Genomic DNA, 17392 nt, shown 5'->3' with positions numbered 1-17392 from the left:
GTTTGCCAAACCAGTTCTGCTGGGCACTTCCTGCGGTGCCACCCCTGCCCTGTCCGTGGCCGCTCTCCCGAGCCCTTCCTTTGCTCAGTGCCCAGGGATGTGCCAGCCCTGGCACGGTCCCCGTGGCCCTGCCAGCCCTGGCACGGTCCCTGTGGCCCTGCTTGCTGTCTGCCAGGCCAGCTCCTGTGGCCAGCAGGTGATCCTGGGGCTGGTGGCACGCTCTGCCTGGCTGTGCCCATCTCAGCTCCCGCTGTAGCCTGAAGCGCACCCCAAAATCCAGCTCAAAAGCTTTTGGTGCACCCCAAAATGCAGCAGGGAGCTTTGCTGTGCCCCATCTGGCCCAGGCAGGGCTCTGGGGTGCCTCCTGTGTGCGGGGTGGCAGTGGCAGATGGCCCTGAGCCAGTCCCTGCCCGTGCCTCTGGAACAATGCTCGGGGTGGACTCGCTGTTCCTCGGGACAGAGGTGATCGCCCTTGTCCTGGGAGGCACTGGAGCACAAGTTAAACAAACTCGGGTTTGTTTTTCTTTTTAATCTTATTTTTTTTCCTAAACGAGATAATTTGCTTGGAAAAGCCTCTAGACCTCCCGATACCCGAGGCACAGGGAGAGACGGCGTTTCGCTTCTTTTAATGTAAGGGATGTTTTTCTTGAGATGCTGGCAAAAGGACAAATTTACAGAATTTTTGCAGGTGGAGACCTGGCATTGGTCTGCATGGAGATCAGTGGCAAGGGCCACCTGAAAATTACACTTTTGGGGGAGGTAATTTAAGACAGGACTGCTGTGTCCTGGAGAGAATCATGGAATCACAGAGTCATTGGAAGGGACCTTAAAACCCATCTCATTCCACCCCCTGCCATGGGCAGGGACACCTCCCACTGTCCCACACTGCTCCATGCCCCTGGCCTTGAACTCTTCCAGGGGTGGGGCAGAAGTAGGAATGGATTAAACTGGTGGTGCTGTTGAATGGTTTTTGGTGCTATTCATTCAGTCCAGCTTCTTTGGGAAACTTTCACTGTTCATGCTCATATTTGCATTCCTGTGCTGGGAAAATGAGGACAGGGAGATCTGGTAACTCCACTCCAAATCCTTCTTGTCTACAGCTGAGATGGCTTATGCTACAACAGTACCTGCTGGTTTTAATGAAAATAAATTATGTTAGTATCTTGCTAATGCCTGGTCTAAGCTGACCCAGCTCTGTTTAACAGGATGTGCTGATTAATGGGACTGGAACATCTTGAACACTCGGGATGGCAGAGACCTGCAGGGATTGGAAATGACATTTAAGTGATTTTCTCTCGAATTTGACGTGTAACATGGAACGCGTTCCAGGTCTCTAAGAATGCAAGATGGGCAGAGAGGAACTTGGAGAGTGGTGATGCTGAGACACTTGGGCTGCAGAGAAACAGCCAATTAAAGGGGGTTTTTAATGAAGCACAGCAAGGAAGGGACTGTGTTCAAGCAGGCATTTTCCTGCACATCAGGGAAGTAACTTTAGAAAGCCCATCCTGAGCAACTGCGTTGATGCTGAAAGTCTCAGACCTGGTTTTGCTTCTTGGAAAGGAACACTCAGATGTGAGTGTGCTAAGAGCTCTTCCAGGGACAGCCAGCAGTGCCTGAAATGCCGTGGCACTGTGGCCAGAGGGTCCTTGTGCAAGGCAGGAGCAGTCCCCATGGCAGCTCCAGCTGCCATCCCCCGCCCCAGCAGTGCTGCAGGGCACCACTCCTTGGGAGCTGCTGCCAGAGCAGTTTGGGGTGAGCAGAGTCAGCTGGATCCGTGGGGAAGGGCTGGAGCTGGCTGCTGCCAGCAGGGTGACCTCACCCCAGCGCTGGGTGATGCCTGGCTGGGCAGGAGGAGCTCCCCTGGGTACCCAGGAGGGCTGGGCTGCTGGTTTTGGGGTGTTCCACGGTGCAAAGAAGGGAAGTCACCTGTGGCAGTGGGATACTCTGCATGGAGGGCACAGCTGGGTTCAGTCTGGGTCAGGGGTGTTGGCTGGCAGCTCGTGCCCCTGGCACAGCACAATCCCTGAGACAGCCTGCCTGTAAAACAGGGATGCCCAGGAATCCCAGAATGGTTGGGGTGGAAAGGAACCTCAAAGCCCGTCCCATTCCACCCCTGCCATGGGCAGGGACACCTTCCACTATCCCAGGTTTCTCCAAGGCTGGTGCAACCTGGCCTTGGACACTTCCAAGGATGGGAAATACTGGATGTCACTTGGTATAGTGCCAAAAACCCCCTGACCCCCCTCAGAACTGAACTTGAGCAAGTTCCTTTGGTCTAAGGGTGGCTGGTTAGGTCAGCATGGGTCTCAGGGGGATTTCTCCAAACCAGGGCATCTACTGCTTCTGTATTTCCATATTTTGGGGGCTGGGGCCAGGGGTTGCTGACTCTGTGGGTGATTTCCCCTCTGTTCTCTCTCCCTCCCTCTACTACACAGCCTCAAAATAATTGGGAATGGTGGATTTTTTTTCCCCCTGGGGCAGTATGGAGCTGCTTCTTAGTAATCTGCTGGAGGCTTGGGTAGAGTGGGAGTGGAATTGATTGTGTGGGTTTTTTTCCTTCCTGCTCCAAGACCACTTCTTGGCACTGAGGAATTTTTCTTTAGACTTCTTTGGGGAACAGATGCGTGAAGTACAGTTACCACTCATACATATGGCTTTTAAAATATGGAAGCTGTTGGACTGAAGTGGCTTCATATGGTGCTGTTGGAGGATGAGAATTAACACGGAATTTTGGGTTTCTGAGACGTGAATGTGTCGTTGGGAAGTTGTTTAATTGTTTTTTTTAAAAAATAATGTTAAGTATTAATTTGCATCTTTATGGTTATTAATCAGTGTAACATTTACAACTCTGAAAATTACTCTCTCTGCAGCCCTTAATGCCTAAAATAGCATTGTAGTTTAATCTCAGGGATAAATAGGTTATATAATGTACAATTTAAATGGCTGTTAATCTTCATTTGCTAACGCAGACATCTTTTTCTTTAATTGCAGGTTCCCATTTTAAAAGCTATTGGAAGACACTCTGCCACCCTCTTGGATTACTTCCCATACGACTCAGCATGTCACTGTGCCCTGGATTTTACAAGGTGGCCATGATTTAATCCCCACTTCCCACTCCTATGTATTGGTGAAGCACTGGAGCTCTTTTGAGCTGCTGTTACTCCCGTGGGAACTGATCTGTCTCCAATCCCTTCTCCCAAGGACTAGACATTGCCAGCAATGAGCTCCCAAAGCCATCCAGGTAAGGGTAAGGCCGCTTGGAGTCCCAGCAGTGACCCCAAAACACAGTTTGGTGCATGAACACACCTTTTAATTATGCTGAAATGGTCATCCAGCCCCCCTCCCTCCCTTTCCTGCTTCATCTGATACCTGGTGTGAAGGTGGAAAGTGCTGTTGGTGTTACCAAGAGTTACAAGGAAGTTTTACTGTTTCAGACTTCTGACTGTTGTAAAATTTGGGTTTCTAATGGTTGCATCAGTGAAAATAGGTATTTTCTGAGTCACTAACCAGATATTTAATTTGTTAAATCCGTGCTGATGAGCCCTAATGACATGGAGTGTACTTCCAAGGAATGGGCATGGTTCTGCTGCTGCCTTTATTGATATTTAAGAAACCTGTTGGACTTTTTAACAGGAAGGAATAGTTTTGCTGGAACAAAAGTCAATTGATCCACCTCAATGCTGTCTGGGGGATTATCCCTAATGTGTCTTGTAAATTGAGGCATGATTCATCACTACCAAATTGTGCATTTCTGTCTGTCAGGAGGATCTGTAGCTGCTCAGTTACCTCCTTTCCAGCTTAAAGGTGCCTCACACATTTGTTTTTAGGGAGTCTGGGGCAACTTTTGTGTTAATTAGAGCTTTGTAAGAGGAATTTTAATTGTGCTTGGGCTGTTTCAGTTTATGGTACAGAACTGGCTGCTGGGAAGCAAATAATCCAACAACAACAAGGCACGTGGAAGGACTTATTTCACTCTGCCTCTGAGAGATTACTCTGTGACTTCAGTTTAATCAGGCTGAGGTTAACAATTAAGGCTGAAGTGCTAAAAGCCAGAGAACAGCCCCAAGGATTTAAGGGGGAAGAAATCCTGCAATAAATAGGGGTGCTGGAGTCTACAGGCAGCAGGGCGAGATCTGACCTTCTCCTCACAACTGGAATGAGTTTATGAGTGTCTAAAATCATCAGAATGATCAAAAAGACAAAAACAAACCTAGCCTCTGCTTCCATAATATAGCAGTGTTAGATGATGAAGTTTGTTGGTACTATGAGGAGTTGAGAAATGTGTGTTTGTGTGAATGCAGGTGTTTACTGGAGACACAAATGCAGAGTGATGTTTTTCAGGAGCTCTGTTCTTCAGATAACAGATAATTGTTGTTTCAGTGTTTCCATGACTCAGGAGTGAGGCTGGGCAGCTGTGGCCACCTGCTTTTCTCTCCTTGTGGTGGTGGGACACCTTAAACACCCACCTGCAGTCCAAACCCAGCCGTGGGTGTTTCTTGGCTTCTCAAGGAGCTGCTCTCCTGAGGTTTGGGAAGTGGTGATGTCCTTCCTGGTTGGGCTACTGGCAGTGGAAGCCTGATGCTGGTTTGCCTTGCTTCCTTTCATAATTCATCACTGAACACTTGTCTCTCCTGCCTCTTTCTGCTGCCTTGGCTCAGCATTCCTGTAGATCCAAAAATCAGCTTGAGCTTTGTTTTTCTAAGGACCCTTTCTAGAATGGTGCTGAGAAGGGTGGTCTGATCAAAAGCCAGGGTGTGGCAGCTGGGCAGGATGCTGCTGGATACCCACCTTGTGCCCTTCCTGGGTGCTGGGTTCTTACTCTGGTTGTACTTCCAAGGGTTGGGTTGGAATTCTGCAGTGTTTTGTGGTGGCTTTTCACCCCTCATGTTCTTGCTGCTCGTTTCTCTTTCAAGAGTCAGTTGTATAATAAGGAGCAGAAATATTTCTCAAGCCTTGCCAAAGATGACATCTGGACTTCTCATGTCAGTTATCATAGCCATGTTGATTATACAGCTACAGGTAATTATTCCTAATGATGGGCATTGTTTAAGAGAAGGCTCTGGCTTAACTCAAGAGCCCATTAAGCCTTGCTTCAGTGGGTTCAAGCTTTCTTCTCTAATCTTCTCCAAGGCCAGCACTAATGGGATGTTTTAGGAGCTGTGCCATGAAATTGTTGCGGCATAGATGAATGCAAGTGGTTTGGGTTGGGTTTTTTTCTCTGTGCTTTTTCTGATTTTTCATTTCACTCTGCAAAGCTTTTGTGAGAAGTGTTGGGCACCGAGAGCTTCTCGCCGAACAAGGTGGAAAAACACAGAGAAGATTTCAGCTGGCTAAGAAAAGTGTGACTCCTTCCCCCACCACTGCCTCTTCTTTTGTTGTGTTTTGGGCTAAGATTCTGTAGGGAATAAGAAATAGCTTTTGGAGAAGAAGAATACCCAGGTGGGAGAAAACTTCCTGGGAGGCATCACGTGTCCTTTGGCTTTTGGCAGAGGAGTCGCCGCCTCTTCCAGCGCTGGAACAAAGCTGGAAAAAAAGACGCTGGAATTGTGCTGCGAAGGCTCAAGTTGCTGCAAAGTATAATTAAGACAATTAGGCTAATTAAGATAACATTTAGGATTATGACAAAGCTTGGGGGGGGGGCGAGGGAAAGCATGTTTAGTTTCACTCCTTAACCTGTTCACGTTGGCCACAATTTAGGCTTGCCTTACATAACCTGTGGTGCTCACCTTACCCAGGCTGACTGGGTTGGGAGTAGGTGTGGGGTGTTTTTATAGGGTTTTTTAAATATTTTAGGGTTTTTCCCCCTTCTCTTATTTACCTTAAATGATTCCTTGCAGTTGTCTTCTACCTCCCCCCTTAATTTTCAGTGGCTTGAGTTTCACTATCGTTCTCTTCTTTAATCAGTAAAGATTGTTCTGCTGATACTAGTTATACATAAAGATTAGTTTTAAAAAACCAAAACACTTAAAGTTAATCACTCAACTGATTTGTATTTGTTTAAAGTTCACTTTCCTTTGTAGAAGCTGAAAATCTCCATGTTCAATGAAGCATTTTGTTTATGAAATGTTATCCTGCAGGAATTAACCAGTCTGAATGCAAATGCTCCATCCTTTCTTCAGAGCCACTCTTGCAGAGATGCAAATTTCAGCTACATTTTGCAGTGCTGAATGTTTGATAATTAGGAATATTGAAGTTTTGAGAATGAGCTGCCTGGCTGATAGGATACAATCTGCAGCAGGGATCATTAGGGCTGAGAGGAGCTCCTGGAGGAAGCAGAGAGCTCCGGGATCACACGGCACCGGGAGAACGAGTTGGGGAGTCACGTACTGTGATTTGCTGGGCAGATAAGGACTTCTGTACGGGGCTTTATCTGCAGCCAGCCACTCTGCTGCCCTCCTCCACAGCTCAGTGAGGCATGGAAAGCCATTTCATGCAGCGCACACACACACACACATGAGCTCTCCCCACGAGCATCTCCCAACGTCTTGCACCGCACGATAAATATTTGATGCGTTCTCTTTTTAAAGATTAAGAAGTTTCTGTGGAGATGCATTTCAAGGCGGCTTTAAATGACACTGACCTACTTTCTGGCAGCAATGAGGCTGTCTGGGGAAGTTATCTGGGGGCAAGAGCATCATTTCAAATAAACATAGGGACTGGGGGGGTGAGCTCCAGCCCTCCTCTAGCAGGGCTGGGCCGTGGTGGGTGCTTGGTGACTGTGGAAGAGCACCTGGACAATGGTGTATGATGGAGGCATGGTTTGGGTGGGATGGGGCTGTGAAGCCCACTCCATCCATGGGCAGGGACACCTTCCACTATCCCAGGCTGCTCCAAGCCCCCTCCAACCTGGCCTTGGACACTTCCAGAGAGCCTTGCTTCCCCTTACCAGGTGCTCTGGTTTTACTGGATTATTCTCGAGTGGGAATTCAGAGGCTGTTCCCCTGAGCAGCCTGGTCCCCCAGTTTTTGGGGGGGGCTTTGGGGTTGGCTGTGGGGTAAACTCAGCAACAAGCTCTGGTTAGAACAGCTGGAATCTCCAGCAGATGGAACTGGCCATGTCTCCATTCACTTTTCTTTCTCCAGCCCATGACAGAACACCTTTTCCACCTTCATTCCTGTTCTTACCCATGTGGGAGCTGAGCCTGTCCTGGATTTCCTCTAGGAACGGTGTCATTTTGAGGTCCTTGAAAGTTTTAAGTCTGCTCCCACTAAACCTGTGAAGTTTTCACTTTCTGGAGCTTCAAATAGTTGGGACTTTCTGTGCAAGGGTTTGATTGTACCCTCAAAAGAGAAGAATAGTTTTGTGTTTCAACTTGGGGTTCAAGCTGAAGTTCCTGCTAGGTCAGTGTCCCTGCCAAGTACATTCCTCTCATTTCTGCTTTTTCTTTAAATGCAGTTCTTGCACTTAGGAATTCTTTAAAAGCCTGTTTCTAAAGTAAGTTTTTTAGCCTGTGATGTTTCCTGCAGTGCAAAGATAAGAAGCAGGTACTTGTGATGAGAAGCTGAGAACTCTGGATTATTTTGAATGAAGTACAGGGTAGGGGAAGGATATAAAAAAGGTTGTACTTTTAAAGTCGGGTGATTCTGCAATAATGTTTGAGATAGTCCTTGGGATCTTGTGTCCCATTTGGAAAGGAGACAGACCTTTTTCTACAAGGTTACTGCATTTTTGTTACTCACTTCTGGTCAAGCCCAGTTTGCCCTGTGTCTCATACTTCCCCAAATTCAATCTGCTACCGGAAGAGTGGGTAAACAATTGCAGCAAGGTTTCTTCTTTCACTGTAGTGTTTAGTGGATCTTTTTCATCCTCTGACATCTGCAGAAACTGCCTTTACAGTCAGAGGATAGCTGGGAGCTAGTGAACGTGGAGTAGCAGGTGCCTGACTGGAGAATGAACAATTGTGGAATTGGTAATTCTCCCATCTTTCAGTAAAGGTTTGCCAGACCCTTCCTCCTCATAGCTTGCCATGTACCAGAAATTCCCCCCCACACTTTGCTTTCTTTATTTTATTATTTCTATTTAGGCCATTAAGCAGGGAAAACCTTGACACCTGCACTGTTTGAGCTGCCAGGTGGAGTGGTCAAACCACTGAGAAATGGGGCACACAATTTATTCTTCTGCTAAGAAAACAAAAATTAATGCATCAGCAGGTCTTTTAAAGGTTTTGTTTCCATAACCAAAATCAAAGTAGTGTTGTTTCATCAGTTACTGGGAAAATCTAAAGATGCTTTACCTGCAGTGCCCTGCCTTGCTTTGAGGTGCTCAGCAGCTCTTGGGGTTCCCCCTGGGGATTGCTGTCACCCTTTGGCTTGATGGACTCATTTGCTCAGGTGTGGAAGCAGGTTTTTAGCCTTTCAGAAGGATGAGGCTGATATTAAACTTCATACCTATTGAAAAGTGAATTCCATATGGGAATAATCCCAGGGGGGCTTTTCTGAGACCCTCCTGTCTCAGCTGGAAGCCACCCCTGGTGGCAGCAGTGCCTGCGGGAGTTCCCAGGAGCTCCTGAGTGTATTTGGGGTTCAGTGGGGCATTGCTGGTCCTGCTTTGAACCCTGGCAGCACAGGCTTTGCCAGGGAATCCACAGGCCAGACTTAATCTTCTCCGTGTTTGTAGCTGCCCTGCTCCACTTTGATGTTGCAAGAAATGTTTTGGAAGCTTGAGTTGCCAAGCGTGAGGAGGTTCTGCCAGGATGGCTGGGCAGGGTCAGCCTGGGGAGACAGGAGCCTGACCACAGCTACCTGTGGATACCTGGGGAGGGGGGGAAGCACAGGCAGGGTTGTGACAACAGCCTCTGCACCCTCTCAGCCTCTGCTCATGTGTGATGTGGATTTTTGGAGGGGGCCGATGGAGTAAATTTTACTTTTATTTGTTGTTTCTTGGGGTTTCTTTTCTGTCATTTTGGTTTTACCAAGGGCTGAACAATCCCAGCACTGAAAAACAACTTCTTTTGCTGACTTAGCTGTGAACAGAGCAGAAGCAGAGTGCCTCTCCTCCAGGAGAGCTGCTTGCAGTAGAGGGGACTGCTGGAAACCCCCTGTGCTCTGTGCGAGGGCTGGGATCCGCAGCGCGTTGGAGAAATCGCAGCCGAATTCAAAGAAATCACCTGTTGCTTTTTTTTAAAAAAAATCAATCCTGACCCTTTTGCTATTCTGGAAGCCCTTGTGCTGCCAAACCACATAAATAGCTTTATGGGGCAAATGGTGATGGGAGCTGTGAGCTGCCAGCCTTGGCCTCAGGTGCCTGTTTGTCCTCCTCTGTGATCCCACCAGGATCAAACCATGGAGCGCAGGGCGAGGGGCCGTGGGCTCTGCGTGCTCCCCGTGGGCTGTGCTGTGGATGCTGAGTTTCTCTGGCAGCTGCTGCTGTCCCTGAACTCCCGTGTGGTGACTCTGTGTCCCGTGTGGTGACTCTTTGTGTCACCTGGGATCAATGGCCCCGGATCAATGCTGGGGCTCGGCAAACGGGAGCGGCCGGAGATGGGAAACGCGGCCCCGGCTGGGTGATCTGCTCAGAGATCTGAGAGCAGCTGGATTTTTTGTCTGCTGCTGCTGCTGGAAAGGTGGTTTCGGCAGTTCTCATCAATTGACAATTCTTCAGGCAGGAAACCTTTAAAGCCTGGTGGTGATGTTAAAATAATCCCTTGAGAATTGTATTTTGCTCTTCTGTTTCGGCATTCAAAACTTGCACTTTCTACTCAAGCAAGGCTTAACCCTCTCTGTTAACTGTGACCTTTATTTTATGCTGCCTATAAAGAGAAACAGTTTTAAATGTTTTTTTTAACTCCTGATCTAGAAAATGCTTGAGCTGCTCCTGTGGGAAGACATAAAAGCCTGAACTAGACCAACCCTCTCTTTAATGGTCATAAAATCATCCAAAACAGTAAAAAAGATCATACACCAAACTCCACAAGTCCATCCAAGTACTGAATCCTTGACGTCTGTCGCTTCAGGAAAAATCTCTGCAACTTCCCAGAACTTGCTTTATTCTAACTAAGGTGCCAGTGGTCTCACAGAACCTCTGCCAGGGGAAAGCATGTGATCCTCACAGCTTACCAAACCCAGGAGAAGGGCTCTGGCATCTCTTCCCTGCCAGCAGCAAGAATCTGATTGGCATTAGATGGCTTTTTCCCTTCCTTTTTTTCCTTTCCAGCAGGTGCAAGGCCTGTTCTGCAGGCTCGTAACTCTTGACAGGTTTATCATGATGTCTTCTTGGCAGGTAGGGCTGATGCTATTCCTTCAGCCTGCATTAAAGATTCTTTTCTTTTTCATTTTTTCCCTTCAAAGTGGAGCTCTGTGCAGTAACTCTTTCAAGGAGGTGATGGGACTGTTGCCCCTGGTTTCCTTCTTTTTATCTGAACTGCAGCAGGTAGAGCCAACCTGAAGGGTCACTACACCTTCACCACCACCTCCACCTCCCCCAAATAAACTTGAGACAGGTTGATCTGAACAAACACAGCACCAAGTTGTGTTGACAGATGTTTGGGAAAGGTGTGATTCATTCCTCTCATGTATTTTCTTTTTCACAAGGAAAGTTACGCAGGCAGGTTCTGCTCAGGCACCGCCTGATTCCTGAATCCTTCTGAAGAGGCTGCTCTGTGGAAGTTGCCCTTTGAATTTTTTTTTCTTCCTTTCCTCTCTTTTCAGTGGTGTTTGTCATGGGAGACCTCAGCCTGTTGTTTTTAGCAGCTCACCAAAGCGCTTAAGAAGAATTCCTCCTCCTCCACTGATTAATTTCTGGCATGGAGCACAAAATAGCTCTTGCGTCAATAAATCGTCACAGCCCTCGCTTGTCTCTGTCAGCGTAAATACTCTTGGACTCCAGCGTGCCCCCAGGCAGGCCAGAGGTCCCAGTTCTGCAGCTGCAGGGTGGTCGAGTCCAAGGGTGCAAGGCTGGGCTGGCAGAGCTGCTGCACTTTGTGCTGCCAGCCCCTTCACCCTCCACCCCTCCTTAACTTCTGGAATTCTGCTCCAGTTATAAAGATATGTATTGTTCTGCAGCTTAGAACTTAATGGGTTTGGGTGCATCTGTTTGATTTACTGGGAAAGCAGGAGTGTGTTTGTGGCTGTGAGCAAGGTTCTGCTCAGTGACTCCCAGCCCTCGTTTCACTGCTTCACCTCGCATCACTTGGGAGGCTCCTTCTCAAGCTGCTTGCTCAGACTCTGTTTTTTTTTAATTTTTTTTTATTTTACTTTTTTAATTTTATCTTTTTTTGACTGGTATTTGTGGTGTTTGCTTTTGTTGGAGAAACGGTGGACAGCAGTTGCACAAAAGAACGTGATGTTTTGGGAGTGATTGCCCAAATCATTGGGCAACAGGGACTTGATCTTTAGATGTTCCAGCCACCAGATGAAAGAGACTTTCTGCAAAGCCATTTGCTGGAACAGCTGTTGTGCAAACAGCGTTCTGAATGCTGCTGGAAATGGGGAGGGGGGTGAGAAACCTGGAAAGTGGGTCATCCTCCTGCACTAGGGAAGCTTCAGGGAGCTGCTGGAGAGGCTGGGACCATCCATTGGCAGCTAGAGAGTGGGATGGAAACTGCTGGCTGTCTGCAGAGGTTCCTCCTTGCAGAGTGCCTTGGTGGGACTGCTCTCTGGCCTTTCCTGGAGAACGTTCCTCCTCCCACTGCCCCCACAGCTGCCCTGCCTCTAAATGGAGCAGTTGAGCAGACTTGAGAATAAGAATGATCTAGAAGCATTTCTAAAATTTAGATTTTTTTTTTAATATTATTTGTTATTCTCTAATCTACATCAAAATACAAACACAAACTGCTGGTGGAGGGGTGGGGGAAAATTCCTCAATATCCCAGCTGTGGATGAAAACTCTTGGCAGGTATTTTTGCCAGTTTTGAGAAATCAGCTGTAGCTGCTCTAAACCAAACTGTTCCATTATAAACTTCTGCAGGTATTCCTTCTGTCCTTTGAAAAACAACCCATTCTGTGCATGCCAATGGATCAACACTGGAAGGGGGGCCTTGATGGGTTTGGAAGAAATTCCAGAGGCAGAACACCTATTTTGGGGAGAACACTGTCTGCTCAAAGGTGACTTGCATTGCCAGGAAGGAGAGCATGGCTGGCTCTCAGCCTCATGTGGGGATTTGATAAACTCTGTATTTTCCAGGATTTCTCATCTTGTTCCCTTGGCCTTCCTCCTCCTCTCTGGAGCTGCACACTAATATTCACGGAGAGATTTATGTGTTTTGGCCAAAATGCAGAATGTGTGCAAAAATGTCCCCGCTACCCTTTTCCCCCATAAGAGCTCGAGGTTTGAGAGTGAAAACGCAGGTTTAAAAGCATTTTTCTGATCAGTTTGTTTATTCCTTGGTCTGTGATGTGCAGGGTGGTGTTGGGGGAGCCCCAAGGGGTTGAGGTTGGAGGAAAAGGCAGCGGGGGTTGTGTCACTGGGGCTCTCTGGCAGCTCCCTGCCCGTGCCTGTGTCGGGGTGCAGGCTGCATGGGCTTTTCCTGCTTTTCTCTTTCTTCTTGTTGATGCCAGGGTGGTGTTTAGGCTCTGCAGTGGGCACAAAGCAGCTCCCCTGATGTGGCTGCTGTGTGTCTGTCCAGGCTCCTTCTGTCTGAACTGTTCAGGGTTTATTCCTTAGGGCTGGGCTGGGCTTTTCCACAGCCTGGTGTTGGGTCAGGGTGCTGGAGCCTGCTGATCATACACACACACACACACACACACACACACACACTCACTCTCATTTTCCCATCTCAGGTGTCTGTGGTGCCTCTGAACAGAGCATCACGTGGCATGCTGTGGGCAGTGAGTGATGCTGGGGTAAACACAGAGCTGCAGTTTGCTGAGTGAAGCTGTGGCAGCTCAGGGTGTGCTTGGCTTTTTCCCCTCCCCTGGACCTGGGTGCTGGAGAGCTGGAGATCCCCTGTCCCCGCTGATCAGGCTGGGACATGGGGTGGTTGTTGGTTCTGGGAGCTCTCTGAGATGCCCATCCCACATTGAGGAGTCTCTGAATTCCTTTGTGCCTGAGGTCAATTTTTTTTTCTTGTAAAGCACTGGAACAGGCTGCTCGGTGCAGTGGTGGAGTTGCCATCCCTGGAAGTGTTCAAAAAAACACGTGGACTCTAAAATGAATATTTCCTTCCTATTTCAGCTTGTGTTTCATGGTTGGGGCTGCTTTCTTCAGGAGAGTCCCTTCAGGAGCCACCAGTCCCCAGAGCTGGGTTCTGTAGTTGCAGCAGCCCAGCTCTGCTGTGGGATGAACCCTCCCTCCTGGGGAAGGTGAGCTGGCATAAAGGGGTCTGCTTGTGGTGTCTTGTTTGGCTTTTCAGGCTCCTGAAGCCAGAGAGCTCTGCAGAAGGAGCTTGTTTTTATTCAGAAATAATGATAGAGTAGTTGGTTTAGGCACATAAACATTTGTGGCTTGAGCAGGCAGAGGTATGATACACACTTGTGTTGGGAGATGAGTTCTGCCTCGCTGGAAACTCCTTTTTCCTCTTGCAAGAAACAACTGTGGGACTAATGGGTTTTTCATCCCCCAAAATCTTCACCTGGTTTTATTTTGCAGTAAGAAGCAGTAGGTAGTGTTTAGGAACCGTTGTTGGTGAGATTGTATCTGGCAAAGACACCATCTCACCAACAGCTTTCAAAGATTTTGAAGAAGGCAGAATGCTCAGTATCTGCTCCTTTAATATTTTTGCTTACTGTTTCCCACCAAGCCTGTGTTTCCATCGTGTCTGTGAGCTTCACTAGCTTTGTCACATTTGCAAGTTGTTAATAACATCTTGGTTTGTTAATATATTCTCGGTATTGGCAAATTCTCCGTGTTTTATCTGCTTAGATCTGCGTTATTTACCCCTCTGCCTCTTCCAAGTTAATGATTTCCCTGACTAAGGATACCTTTGTGCACAGGGAAAGATGTAGGGAGGAAAAATCTGCCTGGGATGTTTCTCCTCCCTCCTCCTCCTCCTCCTCCTCCTCCCAAACTGGAACTAGTGGAGGCTGCTGGCCACCTTCACTGGTCATCTGCTGAGTCCTTTAATTGAAGCACTTCTGATTCGGAGCTTCCACATCTCCTGGCTCAGGTCTTGGATGCAGGCAGAGCATTTGAGCTGTGCTGTCTCTGGTCCCCAAATTGTAATTCAGCGCAAGCTCTTTCTTAGGTGTTGGGACAATGAACTGAAGTGTGTGGGGTGTTTTCCCCTCAGCACTGTGGGGCTCACAAAGCGCTGCTGTGGGTGCAGGATGACAAATGCTGCCACATCTAATGAGGGATCACTCTGAGCATCCCATGCCTTGCTGTGTGGCTTCTTGGAGCCGCTGACCTCTGCCTGGTGCCCTTGGCCGTGCCAGCCCAGCCGCGTGCTGGCAGCTGGGAGATGTTTTGTCTGGCAGCAGGGAAAGCTTGGTGCTGGTGAGAAGAGCTGAGAGGGCAGAACACACGGGATGGGATGTGCTGGGTTTGGTGCCTGGCACGGCTGTGGCAGCTCTTCCCTGGTTACCAGAGGTGCCAGGAGTGCCAAAAGCTCGGGGGTGCAGCCCAGATGGGACCGGGACTCGCTGGGCAAGTGTGGCTCTGGATGAATTGTCCTGTGCTCCAAATGAGTGGCTGTACACGGTGAAGGCACGTGGGCACAGCTCTGCTCTCAGCAGGTGAAGCTGCAGCAGGAAAACACCTCAGGCTCAGGAAGACACAATAGCAGAGCGCAGGGAGCTGGGCTGAGGCTGTGAGGGATGTGGGATCCGTGCTACCGGAGGCTCAGAGGCAAAAATAGCATCATTTATAATAGTACAGGGGAAGGCTCCTGCGCGACGCCTTTGCATTCTGCCAGCCTGTAGTGAATGGAGGAGTAGTTTGCTTACAGATGACAAGCAGGGATGAATAAGCACTTAAAATTTTTGGTGCTGGAGAAACAGCTTTTCCATCTTGGCCCCTGAGCTAGTCAGTCTTGCAGTCCCTTTCCTCAGAGTGTCGCTTGCTGCTTGAAATACAGGTGTTGAGAGGCACGGAATTAAAACTCTCTCCGCATCTCTTGGCCTCCCTGTGGGCTTCCCTGTTCTGCCCTTGGCATGCTCCAGGATGTGTTTTGACTGGGCTGTGTGCTGATTTTGGAGAGGACCCCTTTGCTGCCTGGCTTGCCCCCAGCAGCAGTAGGAGATATCCAAAGCACAACCCATGAACTCCTTCACCAGCTATAAACATGGCATCACCACAGACTAAATCCCTGATGGATTTTAGTGGATGGACAACTGGAGGTGAAATGGAAGAATAAACACATTCATTTGGGTGCTTGAAGAAGAGCAGTGAAGTGTGGATAGGTGTAAAGTTATGTCCTGGAGTAAGGAACTGCTGTTGCTTGAGGTCTCGGTGCTGGGGCTGCTGGCTACAGCAGTGCTCCCTCTGCCCCTTGCTCTTGTCCTCTGTGCTTAATTTCCATGGAATTTCCATGGGACACCTTAAGTATTTTAGCTGTTGGAATTTTGTAATGGGAGGTAACATTGTTTGGATGGGTTTTTTTGAAATTTTTTTTCTTTTCTTTTTCCCTTCTTTCTTCCCCTAAACTGCTGCTTTGTGGGCTTTCTAAGGACCTAGTCCAGGGTGGAAACAGAGGGAGAAACACCTCGTGGTAAGGAGTGGAATGCACCTAGTGCTGTGTGTTTCTTCGAAGTCAATACTGTTAATTGCTTTCTTGCTGCTTAATGATAAACTTGTTAAGACGTGGCCAGAAGTGGTTCTCTGGCCAGGAAAATGTCCTTTTCTGCTGTTGTGTGTGCCTGAGCTAGCAGTGGAGAGATACCTGTAGTACCTGAGGAACAGGCCTCATGAAAACTGGTATTTTGGAGCATTTCTCCCCTTGCCTGCCCATGACTAATGCCTGCACCATTTCTGGTGTGCCCCTCTCACCACGGCGCTTGGGTGTGTGCAGATTTGTGTGAGGGCAGCGTGAGGAGAAAAGCCAGCCACGGCCTTGGAAACCAGCAGGCATTGCAGCAATGTCCATCAGGGCTTTTATTATTTTCATATTTGGCTCCAGCTGAAATGTCAGTGACCTCCTGCTCGGAGAGGTCCCATCCACAGGGAGCCCTGGCAGGCGTTTCCCAAACACGGCACGGGGATCTTGTACCCTCTTACAGGACACATTTTACACCCTTGCATTGCAGTTGAGAGAGGGTCCCAGGCTTACTTCCTTCAAGCATAACTTGTGGTGGTGAGGTTGGCAAGTCCTCATGCGAATTGGCCTCTCCTGAAGGTATGAAACCAGCCCCAGGCTGGGTTGTACCTTAGGAAGCTGAATGTCACCCTGAACAAGTGTCCTGCCTGACAGTGAGAAGCACAAGGTTATTTTGGCCTCTAAGAAGCAAAACAGAGAGCCCAAAATGGGAACAGAATATAGAATCATGTGTGAGATGAGTTTATTATTCTGGCTATTTTGGTGCTTGCTAATTTGGTGCTTTTACTGGCCCAAAAGGTGAAGATAAAGAAGGCCAGGCTGGCAATTAAAGAAGCTTGGGGGAGACTTAAAGTTTGGGGCTATTTGTTGTTTGTGTGAACCGTGGAAAATATTTTGTGAACAAAATTTTCCATTAATAGGGGGGGTTTGTGAATAAATCAAGATTATTGCAGATCAAATTTCAGAGAGAAGCACCGGAGCAGCATGAGCTCCATGATTTTCCAGCTCTTGGTGCGTTCATTCCTGTGTGCCAGTGTTTTGGGGAGGGAAAGGGGATTCTCTGGGACCTGTGCTCAGCTGAGTCAGCTTTATTAGCGCTGCACGACTTCCTGAATTGCTGCCGAGGAAGGATGTGCTGTTGACTCAGAAGAAAGTCTGTGATGTCTGGGGACAAGGTCAGCGAAGTGGATGCCTGAGTTCCAGCGTGCTCTTGAGGCTGTGAATCACTGTGACAGCTGAAGTGAGTGAAAAGTGCCATTTTCTTTAAAAAAAAAAAAAAAACCAACCCCAAATGAGAAGGTGGAGGAAGGCCCCAGAGGTCGTGCTTGGTTAGATAACAGGGCAGGATGGAATTTGTGGTTTGCATCATTAAATTTGGCACTGGCTTCAGCCGAGTGTTTCGCCCGGCTGTAAACTCGTGCGTTCCCTGTGGCTCGCTCCTGTAAACTCCGTCTGCACAGCTGCGAGCTGTGCCGTCGTGTGCAGACTCAATTCCTGAACTGGATCGGGACAGCGGAGGATTTTCTGTACGGAATCTTCTATTAAAAACACGCCCACACTCCCCAATCAGCCTTCCTTTTCCTCTGCAAACTGCTCATTTGTCTCCGAGCGCTCTGTCTGCCTCGAACATGCCTGTGTGTGTGGCATAGCTTGAATTTTTATGCCGAGGAATGTAAACACCAAATCCGCACAAGACTTGCTGAAGAACTCCGGGGCTCTGGTGCATCATCTGTTTGTTATGTAACCTGATAGAATGGGAGTGAA

At 48.3% G+C, this 17392-nt stretch overlaps 1 protein-coding gene across 1 annotated transcript in view; it reads left to right on the top strand.

Moving 5' to 3' along the window:
* The window catches only part of HDAC4 (histone deacetylase 4), a 182783-nt gene that overhangs the window by 22275 nt on the left and 143116 nt on the right, over nucleotides 1-17392 (top strand). The window contains exon 2 of the mRNA XM_036386565.2: nucleotides 2992-3241. Coding sequence (XP_036242458.1) covers nucleotides 3220-3241 — 22 coding nt within the window. The 5' untranslated portion in view covers nucleotides 2992-3219. The remainder of the gene's footprint in view (nucleotides 1-2991; nucleotides 3242-17392) is intronic.

The sequence above is a fragment of the Molothrus ater genome, chromosome 7 (assembly GCF_012460135.2).
Source record: "Molothrus ater isolate BHLD 08-10-18 breed brown headed cowbird chromosome 7, BPBGC_Mater_1.1, whole genome shotgun sequence".
Classification (NCBI taxonomy): Eukaryota; Metazoa; Chordata; class Aves; order Passeriformes; family Icteridae; genus Molothrus; species Molothrus ater.
Note: the sequence above shows the minus strand (reverse complement) of the source record. Positions and strands in the feature narration are given on the sequence as shown.